Raw genomic sequence first — 15,617 nt, forward strand, 5'->3', positions numbered from 1 at the left:
GCTTTCGCAATTAACTCGTTAGTCCCGCAAGGGGCGATAATCCTAATTTTCCGCGACGGGAAATAAAATTCCTCACGACTCCGTTGTAAAAAGGAAGACGTACATTGCTTCTCTTTCTACGGTGTGCGCCTTCGTTCGTCGTAGATACCTTCCAAGAGTAGAAAAAGAAAGTTTCACTCGTGAAGTCTGATAAATTCGCAATAAAAGAAAACAGAACGTAAATTTCAGAATTAATTTAAAATCGACCTCTTGTTTCTCTTTCGCAGAAAATGCACAACTATCAGCTCAGCGAGTCCAATCACCTCAGAGTGTCATTCTCCAAGAGCAACATCTAACAAGAATCGCCACCGCACGAGCAGCAGTGGTACCAGCCCTACGCCCTAGTCCCCCTTTGGTCACCCGCATCGGTCTACGACTGATGCTCCCGCAGTTGGATCCGGTGCTCGTCCGTTCCTGCGACGCTGTTATCGGCCGGCTGTATCGCACGCGAGACCCACACGGGACTGCATCGACCATTCGGACTCCGGAGCAGCACATACGGACAGGCGCTGCCTCGTCCGAGCGAGCTTAGGATGCTCTCGAGCTCTGCCCTGTTCCCTGTTGTTGGGACGTCTTTATGGCACAAACGTGTTTCCGCATCCGGTCGATTCTGTCGATACGAGGGTTACTAGGGTGTTTCGAGATGTACCAGGGCTGCAAGCGCTGAAGCTAAATGATGAAGAGACGAATTCGCGACGGCCTTCTCGAAGGTAGTTTCCGGTGCTGGCTTTCGAACGCGGTTAAACGCGACGATTTCGTAATTTTAGAAACAGATGAGAGATTTTTAACGATGAGAGAAACGCGGTGGAGTAAGATAAGGAGAAAGAAAGAGAGATCGCAATCGATCGATCGATCACTCCCTCTCTTTCTCTCGTGAAAGCCAGGACCGTTGTGTGCGAAGAGGATAACACAAAACAAAAAAAGAAAGAGAGAGGCAACTGAGACGAAGAACCTGGCAGCCGAGCATACGTAGAGAAAGCACGCATAAGAGAGAAAAGAGAGATTAGGATTAGACGGGAGCGAGGAAGCGGCATTTGACGAACACAATTCCTCGACTCTTATAAGCAGAGTTTACGCTAGGGAAGATAAGATATATATTATTGTACATGTAAAATTCACATTTGCGCGGCCCGGACCGCTACTCTAATTATCGTTAAGGATTTTTCAAAGTTGCGTGGACACAAAAAGAACGACGGTCTCGCGACAAGCGGGCGCGCGCGCGCGTTCGCGCGATGGCTTCCGTATATCATATAGGGTCTTTAGAAACGGAGTGGACGTAAGGAAAAGAGAGAAACGAAAGAAAAATAATAGAGAGCGAAGGTGTATATCAGACACGCCCGTCGCGCGATCGCGCGTGCGACGCGGTGGCCGGCAAACCAAGTAGCGTTTCCCCGCGAGACAATCTTCATTCTGACGACCAAACGAACCGCGCGACCGAACGTACTTCCTCGTGGCTTCCGTTCCGTTCGAGAGCGAGACAATATGATCGATGACGCTGCGAGCAGTATCGAGTACGACGGAAACGACGTATTTCGATCGATCGAGTAAGTAAAAAAAAAAACGGTCAATGTCATGTCGGGACCCTTTGCATGCTTTCACGAGGTACTCTACTACTCCGCCAACAAACCGATCGTCCTCGTCGACTTTACTTCACTTTATGAAGCAGCGATGTGGACAAGAGACGGACAAATCCGGGGGGAGAGAGAGAGAGAGAGAGAAAGAGAGAGGATAGCTTGAAGCACCAGATTGGTCCGCTTTCAAAATTCTTCCGGATTTGTTCTCACACCGATGACACTTATTCAAAACATGATTGGTCAATCCGTTCGTAAAGACGAAGTTACTGTTTAAAGTCATGCGTGCCGAAAGCTACCCTCTATTCGGAGGACTCCGAACGCATCACCGGCTCCGCTCGATTTACCTACGTTTTATGCTTCTTCGAGGGCGAATCTCTCGCTCTCGAGGGTACCTCCAGTATTCTCGACTATCCGGCGGAGTCGAACGCTTCTTAGAAGAGATCGAGGGGAGCCCGATCGCTCGATGAGTCCTCGCGCTCTGGAGCCCAAGCGACGCGACCGTCGCAGGTGGCATTTTTATAATTTGTATATTTCAGTTTCAAAATAAGTATTATCGCACGCGCGCACGCATTTACACACACATACATACATACACTCACACATACACGTATCTGTCTCTTTACGAGACTATACAATTAGACATACAACATACACACAGATACATAATCATGCACGCGCCGCGCGCGAAATAAATGTTATCGACCGCCCTCTAATTTATACCCACAAACACAAGTACACAGCGTATAAATAGCGAATATGCGCAAATTTCTTAGTTAGTAGATGCTTAGGCATGTGTTAGGATCTTAATCGTATAGTAAGCGACTAGATAAGTAATTGACTAGGAGAGGAAGGAGTGAACCGTTGAACATATCGTTAAATAAAAGGTTTGCAACGTGCGGAGCGCGCGCGGGGAGTTTGTACCATTTGTAACAGATACGGCTCGGGACGCCTCGAGGATGATTCGCGACGGTGGACTATATCCGCGCGAAGCGAGAGCGAGTGTTCTCTCTCTCTTCGTGTCAAGGATAGGTCTGTCTCGCGACGAACCTCGATCCATATCCCACTGAGAGTTCCTGATATTCAAAGCATTCCTTGAGTAAATCGGTTGTGAGAGGATGTGCGCCGTGAAAAACAAGCGAATATCTCTAAGAAGTTTTAAACTATGTGTGGAATTTACGCGAGGGATAATATTCGAGAAGGCAAGTCATTTTCCGACTACGCGAATACGTTTGCACCGTTGGCTTCTTGTACGACGAATCAATATAGGATGCATGCACACACATAGATGCGAAAAGAAAACAAAAAGTAACAAGTTAGAATCGTAGAAACGTATTTACGGGAACTTTGTAGAGAGGCGTGCAAAGCCGTAGAAATCGATCGGGACAGGGAACTCCTCGAGGAGTTTAAAGAGCGTCCTCGTCGAGAAGTCTTGCGAAGTGAAGCTTCGCCGACGATCCTTCCGTTTATATCAAGGATCGAGAGTCGTTCATCAAAAGGGAACGCACCGCGCGCGCATCCCGGCGAAGCCCGCGGATTTCTGTCTAATCGACGTTCTGTTGGAGTCAATTAATTAAATTTTACTGATATAACCGATAACTGAATATATAGAGAGAAGTAGAGAGAGAGCGCGTGTGTTGGCAAGGGATTGTTGTGCGGAGGAGTAACTGAGCGAGAGAGAGAGTGTGTGAAAGAGAGGGTGAAGGTGAGAAAGAGGTGTATTCGCGCGGGAGTGTAGTATCGCACGACTTTGACGGCTAAAATTCTACGGAGGGGCGGGAAGGGGTTTCCAAGCCGAAACGCGCAAACGAACCCGTACATGGCAGGGAAGTGACGAAACTGTGAAAACAAAGCGAATGCCGGCCCGGGCATAGTGTACTGTTTGTGTGCCAAAGTAGGCTTAGCCGTTTTAATCTCTAGAACGGGGATCTCTTGGTGAGCCGGGTGCGAACGGGATATCCTTGTTCGATCGTCGCGAGCGCCGATTCCCGGGGCTTTTTCCTCCCCCCTGGTATACGCTGATGTATAAGACGTGTTTTTTCCCGGGATCGACGTCTCGCCGATCGAGAAGTACCGACCAATCAGTGCTAGTTGTTTAGAGACGTAGCGAGTAGCCGGCATGAGCGAAGGGGCCAGTCTTTGCATCTATGATCTGTATTTTTTTCGGACCTCTGATACTACGCTATATTTACTTGGACTGCATTTATACATTCTTAACCGCGGACGCACGTTCCGAGTACACTTATCGCACGAGGGGCATTCACGCGAGAACCTACACACGTATACCTCAAGTAATAAGACATACATATACACAATTCATCTACACACGATCATCTATACATGCGCGCACACAGATTCCAGCAGATATAATTTTCTACTTCGCCGGAATGGGCTAGATCTTTTACGTTTTAAATACCTCGTTTATATTTCGCTGTGCATCGATCTAAGGACATTCGAGAATTTTATTCGATTTTACACAGTAATTGGATTTTATTTTATCTACTTTAATATTTGAATCATTTTGCGTGCATATATATATATTTTTTTTTTTAAGACTTATGTTTGTAGCGCTAACGTTCTTGTGTCTTTTCGATTCTTATCGCGAGACAGAAAACGTAGCAGTGCCACATGGGAGGGAAGAAGGGGAGGGAGAAAAGAAGAGACCGTGCGAGAACTTTCGTAAAAAAATAAAAAAAGAAATCGTACTTTCGGCACGATATCGTCTAAACCGTACCTGAACAACGCTCGAACAGAGCGTTTACTTTTGACCTCGAGCTCTTGTATTATCCTTTCCGCGAGTCGCAACGTCGAGCACCCAACACTCGCGCCAGGTTGTCGATTACACATTTCATCACTTTGCCCGGTCACTTGGTTTCTTAGCATTATTACATTCCAGTCCACCCACACGAAATCACACGATACACACCACACATGTATACGCATTCAGCGTTTCCCTTTTTTTTCCTCGGAATCTTTTATTTCAAGTCAACGTAAAATCCAAACACATTTCTTTCTTTTGCGATTAAAAAAAGACCACCACGCTAATGGTGACAATCAGCTGTTTAGCTCGCAAGAGGGGGGAATCGCGGCGCGAGATTCCTCCCGTTATTGCCAAAGTTTCGCAAACGTTCCTTCGTAAGGGACTTATATTAGTAGAATTACCGGAAACGGGGCAGCTATATACGGAGCTGTAGATCTCTACAGGGTGCCCGACGTTAGAAATCGCACAACTGTTCGGTCTATTCGCTTGTCAAATGCGTACGGTCTTTCTCCTTTCGGCTCGGACGATCCTCGCGTGATAGGCGCAAAAGGAAGAGAGAAGAACAAGAGGAAGTGGCACCCTGTAGACGGATAGATCGACTATATCACTAGCTAGGTTGAGGGGGGCCGAGGTGAGAGTTGGAGTAGCCAGCACTCGCTACATGGTGTCGTAGATTATTCAGACTCCGAAATTTTCGCAGACTTTGTCGCGCGAGGAGAACGATCGATATGAATCCAGGATTCGCGAGAGTTGATGATAGATTTTCCGATTTGGTGTCCGCGCGAATCGACGGGAGTGCGATAAAAATTTACGAAGAAGATTGATGAACAGATAACCTCCATCTCTCTATTGAGCGAAGAACATTTGAACATCATGTCTATCGCTCGGTTCGGTCGACTCCGAAAGGAGTCGACGAGGAAGGATCACAAAGGTGACGCGGCGAGATATCGCACTCTGACCAAGGAAATTCGGGGTCTGGTATAGAGAGCCACGCGCAGTAGACGAAGCTTAGCCTACGCAGAGGGTATACTATATACATAAACTATATATGTACGCGAGCATACACAAGCAGATATAAACACACACACACATATACACAATTTACACACAGGCGCAGTGACACGTTTATACACAGCATACATATACACACGACTTATATCTACTATATATTTGATATATCGCATTGTAACAGGTGTGTCCAAAATGCGCAGCGGCTGCATCCCGATAATCTATATTTTATTAATAAGGGATAAGTATATTATTATATTATAGAGTTACTAACGTGTTACGCACACGAATTATCACATAAATTAGAGATGAGGTGAGATGAAATGAGATGAGATGAGATTAATCTATATAAATATATTGTATAATGCGCAGCGGAGGGAAAAAATTCAAAAGAGACCACACACAGGGCGAATTAGGAACACGTATAACACACATATACACACATACGCAACGCGATCGGACAGAGGTAGCGCGCGAGGTGCATAAGACATATGACGAGTTTTAAATGACTATATATCTGTGCTATATCGTAGGTATATCGTTGAAATTCAGGAGATATGATCTGCTTGCCTAATCGGGGCCTTAGGCGTCGTTCACACACCCAGAGAGGAAAGAACAAATCTAAAAAAATACGCGAAACGTCAACGCGAAGGGATGTTCATCATCATCTCTTTTGTGCTTTCGACGTTCTCTTATTAAAAACTTTTTCCGTGTTAGTAGTGTTAAGACATCGAGAGGAGGACGCGAATCAGCTGTGACTCTGGAAGTCGCCGTTGTCGCGTGAACGACTTCTCTCGTTGATATCGAGAAAACGATTGGGATTGTTACGTTTGGGTGACTGGCAGTAAGAAAAAAATCACACACCTTGAACACATACACGCGCGCGCGAATATACACAAACATACGGAGGGACGCAGCTCGAAGATAAAATAAGTATATTAGTTTATTGCGAGAGGTGAGAAGTATTTAAAAGACACACAAGGTCTCTCCAAAGTGCGGACGATGACAGAGGTCTTCGGCATCGATGGGGCATCGACCGTAAGAGAGTAGTTCGGGTGTTTCGTACAGAAGATTGAAGAATCGAGATAGCAATTAGTCCAAAAGATTAAGTGTGACAAAATAATTATATATATCAGAAAACATAATTGGAAAGAAAACCCTTATCAAAATTTGAAGATTCATGTTTCACTTTCATATAAAAAAAACACTAATAGCATTATTAATATTTTTTTTAAACTTAGAAGAGACTATTAATTCTTGGATTTATATCTTTTGAATTGCATTCATCGAAAGTGACTCTTAAAAAAAGATTAATTATTACTTAATATCGTGTTACTCTTCATCATCGACTTTTACTTTCTCGACTCTTCAAATACGAAGGGAATCAAAGCTCTAGATTTCTTCTGCACACGCGAACAAGAGCCGCTGGGAAGTGTTTAGATTATCGTGTACTTATTGATTGAGTGACTCGATAATTTTCTTGCCTGTTCTTGCTTGTACAAGAATCATGATAGTTTAGATCCTGAGAATGAGGTCATTCATAAGACTCTCAAACGGACGAGCGCTCTTTCGATGATCGATCGTCATCGACTTCGTGATTTTCCGCGAAAGAGGGAGAAGAGGAGTCGGTCCTTTAACCCCTAATTATTGGGTAGAGTTTTACTTTAACCGTTTGAGTGTTACGTAAAAAACACGATCGCGCCGTTCCATGTCGAAAAGTGCCAGGTCGTCGCGTCGCTTGATTTTCACAAACTGACTTAGAATGTTAAATGTTAGATAATCGAAAAAATTGTGCGAGTTATTGTCGTAAGTATAAGAAAATAGCGCGATCGCGCTGCTTGGCACTTTTCGAGCGTATTCCTACATTTTATCTATAGCACTCAAACGGTTAACAGAGAACAGTGAAGAGGGAAGTCTCGATAATATGGGAACCGCTATAAATAGATAAACGTACAATTCAATGGAGCCTAATTTACGAGGTGATAAAAAAAGTGAGATCGAAAAGGAGAGAGCCCCCCCCACCCCCTTCTTAAGATTTAGACGACACCCTCGTAGTCGAGAATGTAGGATACGTTTGTTCTTTCTTCTCGATTAGCGCGCGTACGAGGGACTGTTAAATCACGAGAGACACACTTATACATTATATAAGTCAGTGAGAGTTGTAGAAATTTAATTACTAAGCAGTAGTCGTTAAGCTCGACGGGAAACGTTGCTCGTGTGAGAGGTAAAAGGGGAGGAAAGAAAGAGGCGCGTGCGACCTCTTCTTCTGTGTGTTTAACGGGATGAAAAAAAAAGAAGAAAAAAAAACCAGTTAAGTAGCGTCTTAGAATCGTGTAGTAGCTCCTTTCTAATTAAGCCTCCAGACTAAGTAATGTGTATAGTTAAATGACAATCACTCGACTCTCTGTATCGACAATTGACGAAGGGAATCTCCGAGCCGTGATAAGCTGCCTACGCACCGAACTACCCCCCCTTTCTTCTCGTGTTTCCTTCTCTTCCTTTCGATTCGCCCCATCTCTTTAAACCCCTCCGCAATCGAGATTTTTCCTTGCTCCGACCATGTTTCTGGACTTTCCTTCTCCGAGAGACTTTCACCGAACTGGCGGACGAGTAGCGTTCGATTTCGCGAGCTTTAAAGCCAATGTAAATAAAGAAGATGGACCTAAAATATACGTTCATTCATCTCCGACTCGCGTCATTATCGCGACTTGCTTATATCCGAAAATGATCTAGATCGATGTTTCTCTTGCAAGATGATTATAATTATTGAACGGACAGTTTTTATGTCTTCGAGATGTGCCCGATAAATTTATCTCTTAACGATATCGCTTAATAATAAATTTTAATTGCACTGTTTAGTCACTTATTAATGTACTAGTAATGAGAAATTTTATAAAAATTGTTTGCGCGGATAAAAAAAGTATTAAAAATAGACATATATATATGTTTTATTGTTCCATAGATTTATAAAGATATAGTAGCATTTTTCTCATCGCTTTTTTGGCATTCGAAGATTTTATAAAAAAAATATCTCAGGTTTGTACATATACTATTTCTTCGATATTTCTCTAGCGCCTTTCCAGCAAACTCTTGCCGCCTATTTTTTCGCAAACAAAAAAAAACTTCCATCATCTGTCAGCTCTGCCTTTCAAACTCTCGAAACTTTCCAAATTCCGTGCCCAGGAGGATCCTTGGTTTTCTTGCACGTACCTTCCTTCTTTCCCTTGTCTCACAGTCGTTCTTCGATCCGATCGACAGCTGATGACAGATTCGCGCGTCTCACATCAGACTCGAGAGCATTTTCCACTCTTGCTTGAAGGAAAAAATAAATATATTTTCCTCAAACGTCTCTATCGCGCGAGATCGCGTCATCGGGATATCGATCGATCGATCGGCGAGGCACGCTTTAAAAAAAAATTGATAAATCTTCTGAAAGATATATATGAGGGGAGAAAACCAATCATGGGCCAGGAATTGCGTTGCAAGTCACAATCAGCTCGTCTCCGGCAAAGCAGACAATTTTCTTTCGACGAGAACCATTGTCAGAGCGGGCGTTTTACGGTTAAGCTCTTTCTTAGTAAGTTCAATTAGGGATTAGTCTATCGGTAGGGAGACGGAGATCGCGAGTGATGATTCTTTTCGTTCGTTGCGCTTGTTGCATATCCGCGATGCGAATAGCGAGGAGCGAAGGAGCGCGTTAATAAGCGGGAGGGTAAAAAAAAAAAAAAAAAAAAGACGTAAGTAAGAGGAAAAATCAGGGACAAGCTTTGGAGAGAGGAGGAGAGATTCTCGGATCGTCGAGGAAAAAGAAAATTAAAAAAAAAAAGGAATCGATCTTTCTATTATCGATCAGCATTTACGCGAGAGACGCGCGCACATCCACACGTTCGCATTTATCACGCGTACACGTGCACCGTATATTGTATAGTTATACAAGAGACATATACATACACGTACACGAGGATTTTTGACACGTGTGATCACGTACGATTGACGATCTTCCACGTGCCTTCTTCGGCGCGACACGCTTACACACGTAAATGAAAATCACACACACGTACATAATATACGCCGACGCGATATATTGTTAACATTATCGCCCACGACCTTTTTATAGCTCGACTCTTGGAACCCACCCCTCTCTTTTATGAAAGTATTTTTTTTCTTGATTTTTCCATCGACAGATCTGGAGGCGCTTTTCGATCTCCAAGACGATCATCGATCGGATCTAGCTTCCTCGATTTTTTTTAAATTTTCCTGCGATAACATTCGATTTTTTTTCATTTTACGTATTTATTTTTAAGTTTTGATCCGAGACGTAAGTTAGACAATCGTAATTTTTATATAAATTAGTGATATGTACGTATCCTTCGAATCTCATCGCGCGTAAGTAGTTACTCTTATGTTCTATGTTATGCAAGTTCTTGATATAAAAAATGTATCATTTAAAAATCTTGGGAATTTCTCATACATATGCGAGAAGTTCGATTGCACATCTTCCAGGTCTGTCTACATTATATATATATATATATATATATATATATATATATATATATAATATATATATATATAGCGTCTTACGAGTATCCCGTTCCCCGACTTTGACATTATCGGTATTATCATCGTTCACTACTTCCCACTGTGAAGTTATCGATTTTTTTTGCGTTACTCTGCGCTTCTTATCTTTTACTTTTAATCTTACTTTTATACCTTTTAATCGTCGCCGGTTGCCTATTATCACCGCCACTGCGACCGTTACTGTTATTTTTTAGCGCTAATTACTATTAATTAATCTACTCTTATTGTAATTATCTTATTCTTACGTTTAATGAATTCTCCCTTTTCCTTCTTTTTTTTTTATCTTAGAATTAACGAAGCATTTGATTACGTGCCGAGAGGGAGACTGTTCTTCTCTACGCTAGAAACACTCTTTAGATCGTACATTTCTGTGTAATCGTCCTAATTTTAGTTTGTCTTCTCAGATTGTAACTCTTTAACGACGCTATTTTCTCATCATCTCTCATTATTACTACTATCGCTCTACTCTACTCTACTCTACTCTACTCTACTCTACTCTACTCTACTCATCATTATTACTACTCTCATCATTATATTCGCCCTATTCATATCTATTCATATCTACACTATCTACTGTAACTCTTACTCTTTCCGCTTCGCATCTTTTCTCCCTCTATTAGAAAGTTAGAAAAACGGTCCGCATTGCTCGCTCATTAATTTTATTCGATTGTGGAATAGGAAACAAAATTACAGGATTATTTAAAAAATAGGATATTTAAATTTCTTTACGTTATTCGAAAATTGATAGCAATGGGGATCGCATAAAAATATATATATCTCTGTGTTTAGCCTCTATCTCATAACTATACTATATCTTCTTTCTATCTCTTTCTCTCTTCATCATATTTCTCTTTATCTCTCTTAATCTTTCTCACATACTCTCTCTCTCTCTTTGCATATATTATTATTATATATTGTATACACATCGTATGTTTTATAATACTATACTTCTATTCTTATCATTACTATATTACTCTACTATTGTATTACTCTACTATTATGAGTGCTGCTGTTGCCGCTCCGCGACCAATGTTTGCTCTTATTATAACAAATGCGTTTTGCGGCTCATAAGTAACTGTCGTATGTCCTTGCCTGTTCTTTACTTTATCTCGTTTTAACGAAACGACGACTTTTAACCGAAATTATCCCCTTTTTTTTATTCCCCCCTTTCCCCGCTGCATCCATTTGATGTTGCGAACCGTTTTCTCTATCACACATTACCTCTATTTCCCCTTCTACATGTTTATTTCTTTTTACACATCCCTCTTCCCATTATCATCTCTTATCCCCCGATATCACCGAGTGTCGAAGCGAGAATAAAAAGACTTCGCGAGCGAGCGGGACGAAAGTACATATACATATAATTAATCCGATTTGTCAAGAAAAACGATTGAAAGAAGAAAAAAAAAATAAACCTACCCGTTTTTTGTGTTCTTTCTGTGTATCTCCGGCCACATCCCCCTTCTTTTTCCTTTTTCTCCCCGAATTATATTTTTCACGTCGCGCGATTCTCGGCGAGGGGAGCGACTTAATGAGCTTCGAGTTGATTTATTCCGAATGCGATTTATTTTTTTTTTTACTCCCGCGCGAAAGGACGCGATATTATATTATACATACATGAAGAGAGAAACGCTTTATGTCGCCCCCTTTCGCGAACTTTCTCACACTTCCCGCTCATAATCCCCGCTCTATTTTATTTTATTTATTACTTTTTTTATTGTAATATTTTTTCGCTCGAAAAAACACCGCGTCGATGTGGATCGAAAGAAAAGAAAGCGAATTTAGAGCGATGATCCACGTTCACGCGGCGACCCTTACAATTTACGCAGGAGAAGGTGGTTGAACTTGATGTTTCGTATCTTTCGACGCGTCCGAAAAGTCTTCGTTATCAGAAAAATACAAAAGATGCGCATAATTAATTTTGCAAATATATCTTTATGAAACAAAACTTTAGAAATAAAAATTAAAATATATTTTTTTAAATATAAAAGTGTAATTTAATGATTTGTCTACATTATTTGCAAAGATTTGACTTATTATTTAGATTTGTTGACATTTGTTGCACAATTTGCACGATTAAATGAGCATCTTTTGCGTATTAAAGATCATGTCCTTTTCTTAATCATGCGCTTCTTTAAAAAAAAAAATTGCTACGATATTGTCTTGGAACGTACAAGATACCTTCGGCGCGTTTGAAGATCGAGAAACGGAAATCCGCCGTTCGGAAGTAAGGGAGGAGGATTTTCTTGCGCACAAGAGAGAGCTCGCCCAAAACAATCATTAGGAATTGTGCCTAGATGTTTAAAACACTGTATTCTATGGGATCAACGTCATTACCTTTTTAAAGAAACGAGGAAGAATGTGCGAAGAGTGACGAGAAAAAGAGAAAGAGAGAGCGAGAGAAACGTAAAAAAAAGAAAAAAAAATAATAAAATAAATAAAAGGAAGCAAGTGGCGTTTAATGTGGTATTAAAGAAAGAGAGAGCGTATGATCGCGTGTCGATCTCTACAGAATAATTTATATGTGCGTTGGGGTGGTATTTTCCGCCGCGAGATCGATCGATCGAATCGAGATTGCGAGCGCGATCGGAATTGTGCAATTGATTCAATTGTTTTGCTCCGATGGCACAAACTTTTGGCTACAGATGTACATCTATATATACACACATACACACATTTCCGATAGCCAGAGATCATTCTCGATGTCCATCCACGTTTCTTTTCGCAGCAGATTTTAATAAACATTATCGAATCAAGTCATAATGTTAAAAGTAAGAAAAAATATTAAAATGATTGATTATCAGTAATTACAATTAAGGTTCGAGAAAGATCGAACAAATATTAAGATTCCTGTTTGACAAAGAGATTGTTCAACACATTGTTCAACAAAAAAAAATATATATATAAATAAAATATATTTATCGAATATAAAAAAATGCATATCTCGTTGAAGGAATTATATTTTGCGCAATTTGGGAAATTAATCGCCTTCCCTTTCTCTCTCTCTCACTCTCTTTCTCTCTCTCTCTACCGGATGGACGTCGCGTTTGTCTCTGACGAGCTTGACCATTACCATACTAAGGTTTTGTATTGTCGACAAGCTGCATAATTCTAAGTCTAGTGGCACTCTATAATTTCATATTCCATATTATCATGTTCTACTTGTACCTCTAGCGTTCTGTATATCTATGTAGCTCTACATCTGTCTGTATACTATATACATGCTATATATATACACTCTTATCTCTCAATGTATATATATGTACTGTACCCTACATCCCTCTTTTTCTATCGTCTCTCCGAGATTTTCGATTCAATAACGCGCTCTTTTTGTCGGCTCGTTACAAAGGAAATACCTCACATTACTGTGATATTGTGCAATCTTCATATTCAGAACTATAGCAATAACGTCTAGTATTAATATTATAGCTTCAATCTCTCTGAAATTTTATTCAATAATTTTCTCTTTATTTTAATATCAAGTGACGTTTCATATTTTTTTTCTCAAACATTGTAGTGTATAAAAATTTTCGCGAATAAATATAAAATTTAGAAAATAGATTCAGTTTTTCAGAACAATTTTTTCGAAGAGATCTTTTTTTCGTGAGAGGTTTCTTTTTTTTATATATTATCAAATTTTATATCTACTTCATTCGTATTTCAATTTCTCTTCTCCCCGAATGACTTTTCTTCCAGCTCAAAAACTGATCATCGAACTATCGCTATGCTACTGCCTGTCGTCGTGTTCCCTCCTTCGTCATCTACTTCGAACGGCCTGCTCTACTACTACTACTACTACTATTACTACTACTATTACTACCACTGTTATTGTATAATTCTACTATCATCACTATTACTGTCACTGGAATTTTTCAGCACGTCGACACTCACTGAGGCACTATTATGTCGCTATTGGCTCGATGGCAATATCGTTATGCATGAGAATAAACTTTTCGCATTAATGAGACACGATAATCAAGCTGCCTTGCGTCGATTATGTGAAAAAAGCCGAAAATGTCATTTATAATTTTCTCTATAATAATTTAATCTTTTATTACATTTATATATATTTATACAATATATTTTTTCTTTTTTATATTGTAATTGAAAGATACTTTTAGAGCGAGTTTAAAATGGAAAACAATTCAACATCCTATCAGTATCGAATCAAGAACGACATGCAAGGAGTGCCTGTAGTTTCCGACTGCTGGACGAAATCTTTCTTCTGCATGATGCTGTTCTCTGTACATCATTGTGCTCACACAAGATACACAGACACTCGCACAAGCAGTACATATACTTGGAATGCATTTTCGAAATGTACAAGCTCAATGTCCGCGGCATCTTTGATTTCTTTGATCGAGACGAAAGTATAAATGATGGTCGGTCTATAGTTGATCACAGTTGATCGCCTCCTCACAAATCATCAATCGTATACGTGTGCTACGCGCGAGGGCTTCGCGTACAATTAATTAAAGCGTAGGCGAACGGATTTTCAGATTATGCGCTTTATCCGCGACGGGGAAATGAACGTGACGAAACGTGGAAAACACAAACTCGGGGTTTTCTCCGATCATCGGGGGATTCGCGAGAGATAGCCGAGCGTTTTCCGGCGGTGTCGTTAGTCGACGTTTAAAAATTCGCATTCGGGGAAGCATTGGTATGTTAGAAAAAATTATATCATAGAGCACGATAGTGCGCGATATATCGCGAGATATATATATATATATATATATATATATATATATATTATATATATATAGTATGTGTATAAAGTCCCTGTATTTCAGTGTTCCGAAATTAGTAGAGAAAGAGAGCGACGATTGACAGACACTAATTGTTAGGCCACACAAATTAACGTAGCTTCTAAAGTACATATATATAAATATAAGAAAGCTATATATATAAATATCATCTCTGTTCTTTGTTTCATCTGACGGAGAAGTCGGAGATCTCTCATTCTTTTCGTAGAGGAACGATGTATCTCTTGTGGCGTATCGATAAATTCACATCTGATTTATTCAAGAAGAAGAAACTGCGACTGTATATGTGACAATGCAAGAATATTTTACGACATTCCATTTTATTACATCGTACGCTTAAAGAATAGTATTATGAAAATTAAATATATTTTCAGAAGAGAATAATAAAGAGAGAGAAGAATAATAAGCGCACACTCCTCATTTATGTTTCTCAATTATAATATTAATAAAACAAAGATGTGTGTTCAGAAAACTAATAATAATTAACGTTTTACGAAAATAGAAGAGTAATAATCGCACGCTTTTGTACTCGATACTTAAACCTCGACTGTGATAAAAATCGGAAGAGAGCAAAAGAATAATTGCAAATTTTATTTCTTGAATATCAGTCAAGAATTTAGCGATACGCTACAAATAATTCTGCACGATGAGGCTAAAAGTCGTGGAGAAGTTTCGACTTTCTTCGATATTTTTTCTGTATAGGCTCTAGAAATACTACTATAATGAATCGTTTATTAATGACGACAAGATGACAAATCAAACTTGATATTTTCTCTCTCAATTAATTAAGTATGTTAAAAATTTCCTGCAGGTGTTTAATGTTTAAAAAATGTTTGCAATATGAAACAATATTTTTTGAAAGTGTAACACAATGGCGATATTTTCACCAGTATTTCA

General features: G+C 40.1%; 1 protein-coding gene across 21 annotated transcripts in view; it reads left to right on the forward strand.

Moving 5' to 3' along the window:
* Heph (polypyrimidine tract-binding protein 1 heph) overlaps positions 1-13,208 on the forward strand; it is a 381,098-nt gene extending 367,890 nt beyond the window's left edge. For all 21 annotated transcript variants that reach the window (XM_083042016.1, XM_083042017.1, XM_083042018.1 and 18 more), the window contains one exon: positions 267-13,208. In XM_083042016.1, the coding sequence (XP_082898142.1) occupies positions 267-335 (69 nt within the window). In that variant the 3' untranslated portion in view covers positions 336-13,208. The remainder of the gene's footprint in view (positions 1-266) is intronic.
* Positions 13,209-15,617: the final 2,409 nt, after the last annotated feature.

The sequence above is a fragment of the Prenolepis imparis genome, unplaced genomic scaffold (genome assembly GCF_030444845.1).
Source record: "Prenolepis imparis isolate NDT839.2.m4 unplaced genomic scaffold, iyPreImpa1.0 SCAF_7, whole genome shotgun sequence".
NCBI lineage: Eukaryota > Metazoa > Arthropoda > Insecta > Hymenoptera > Formicidae > Prenolepis > Prenolepis imparis.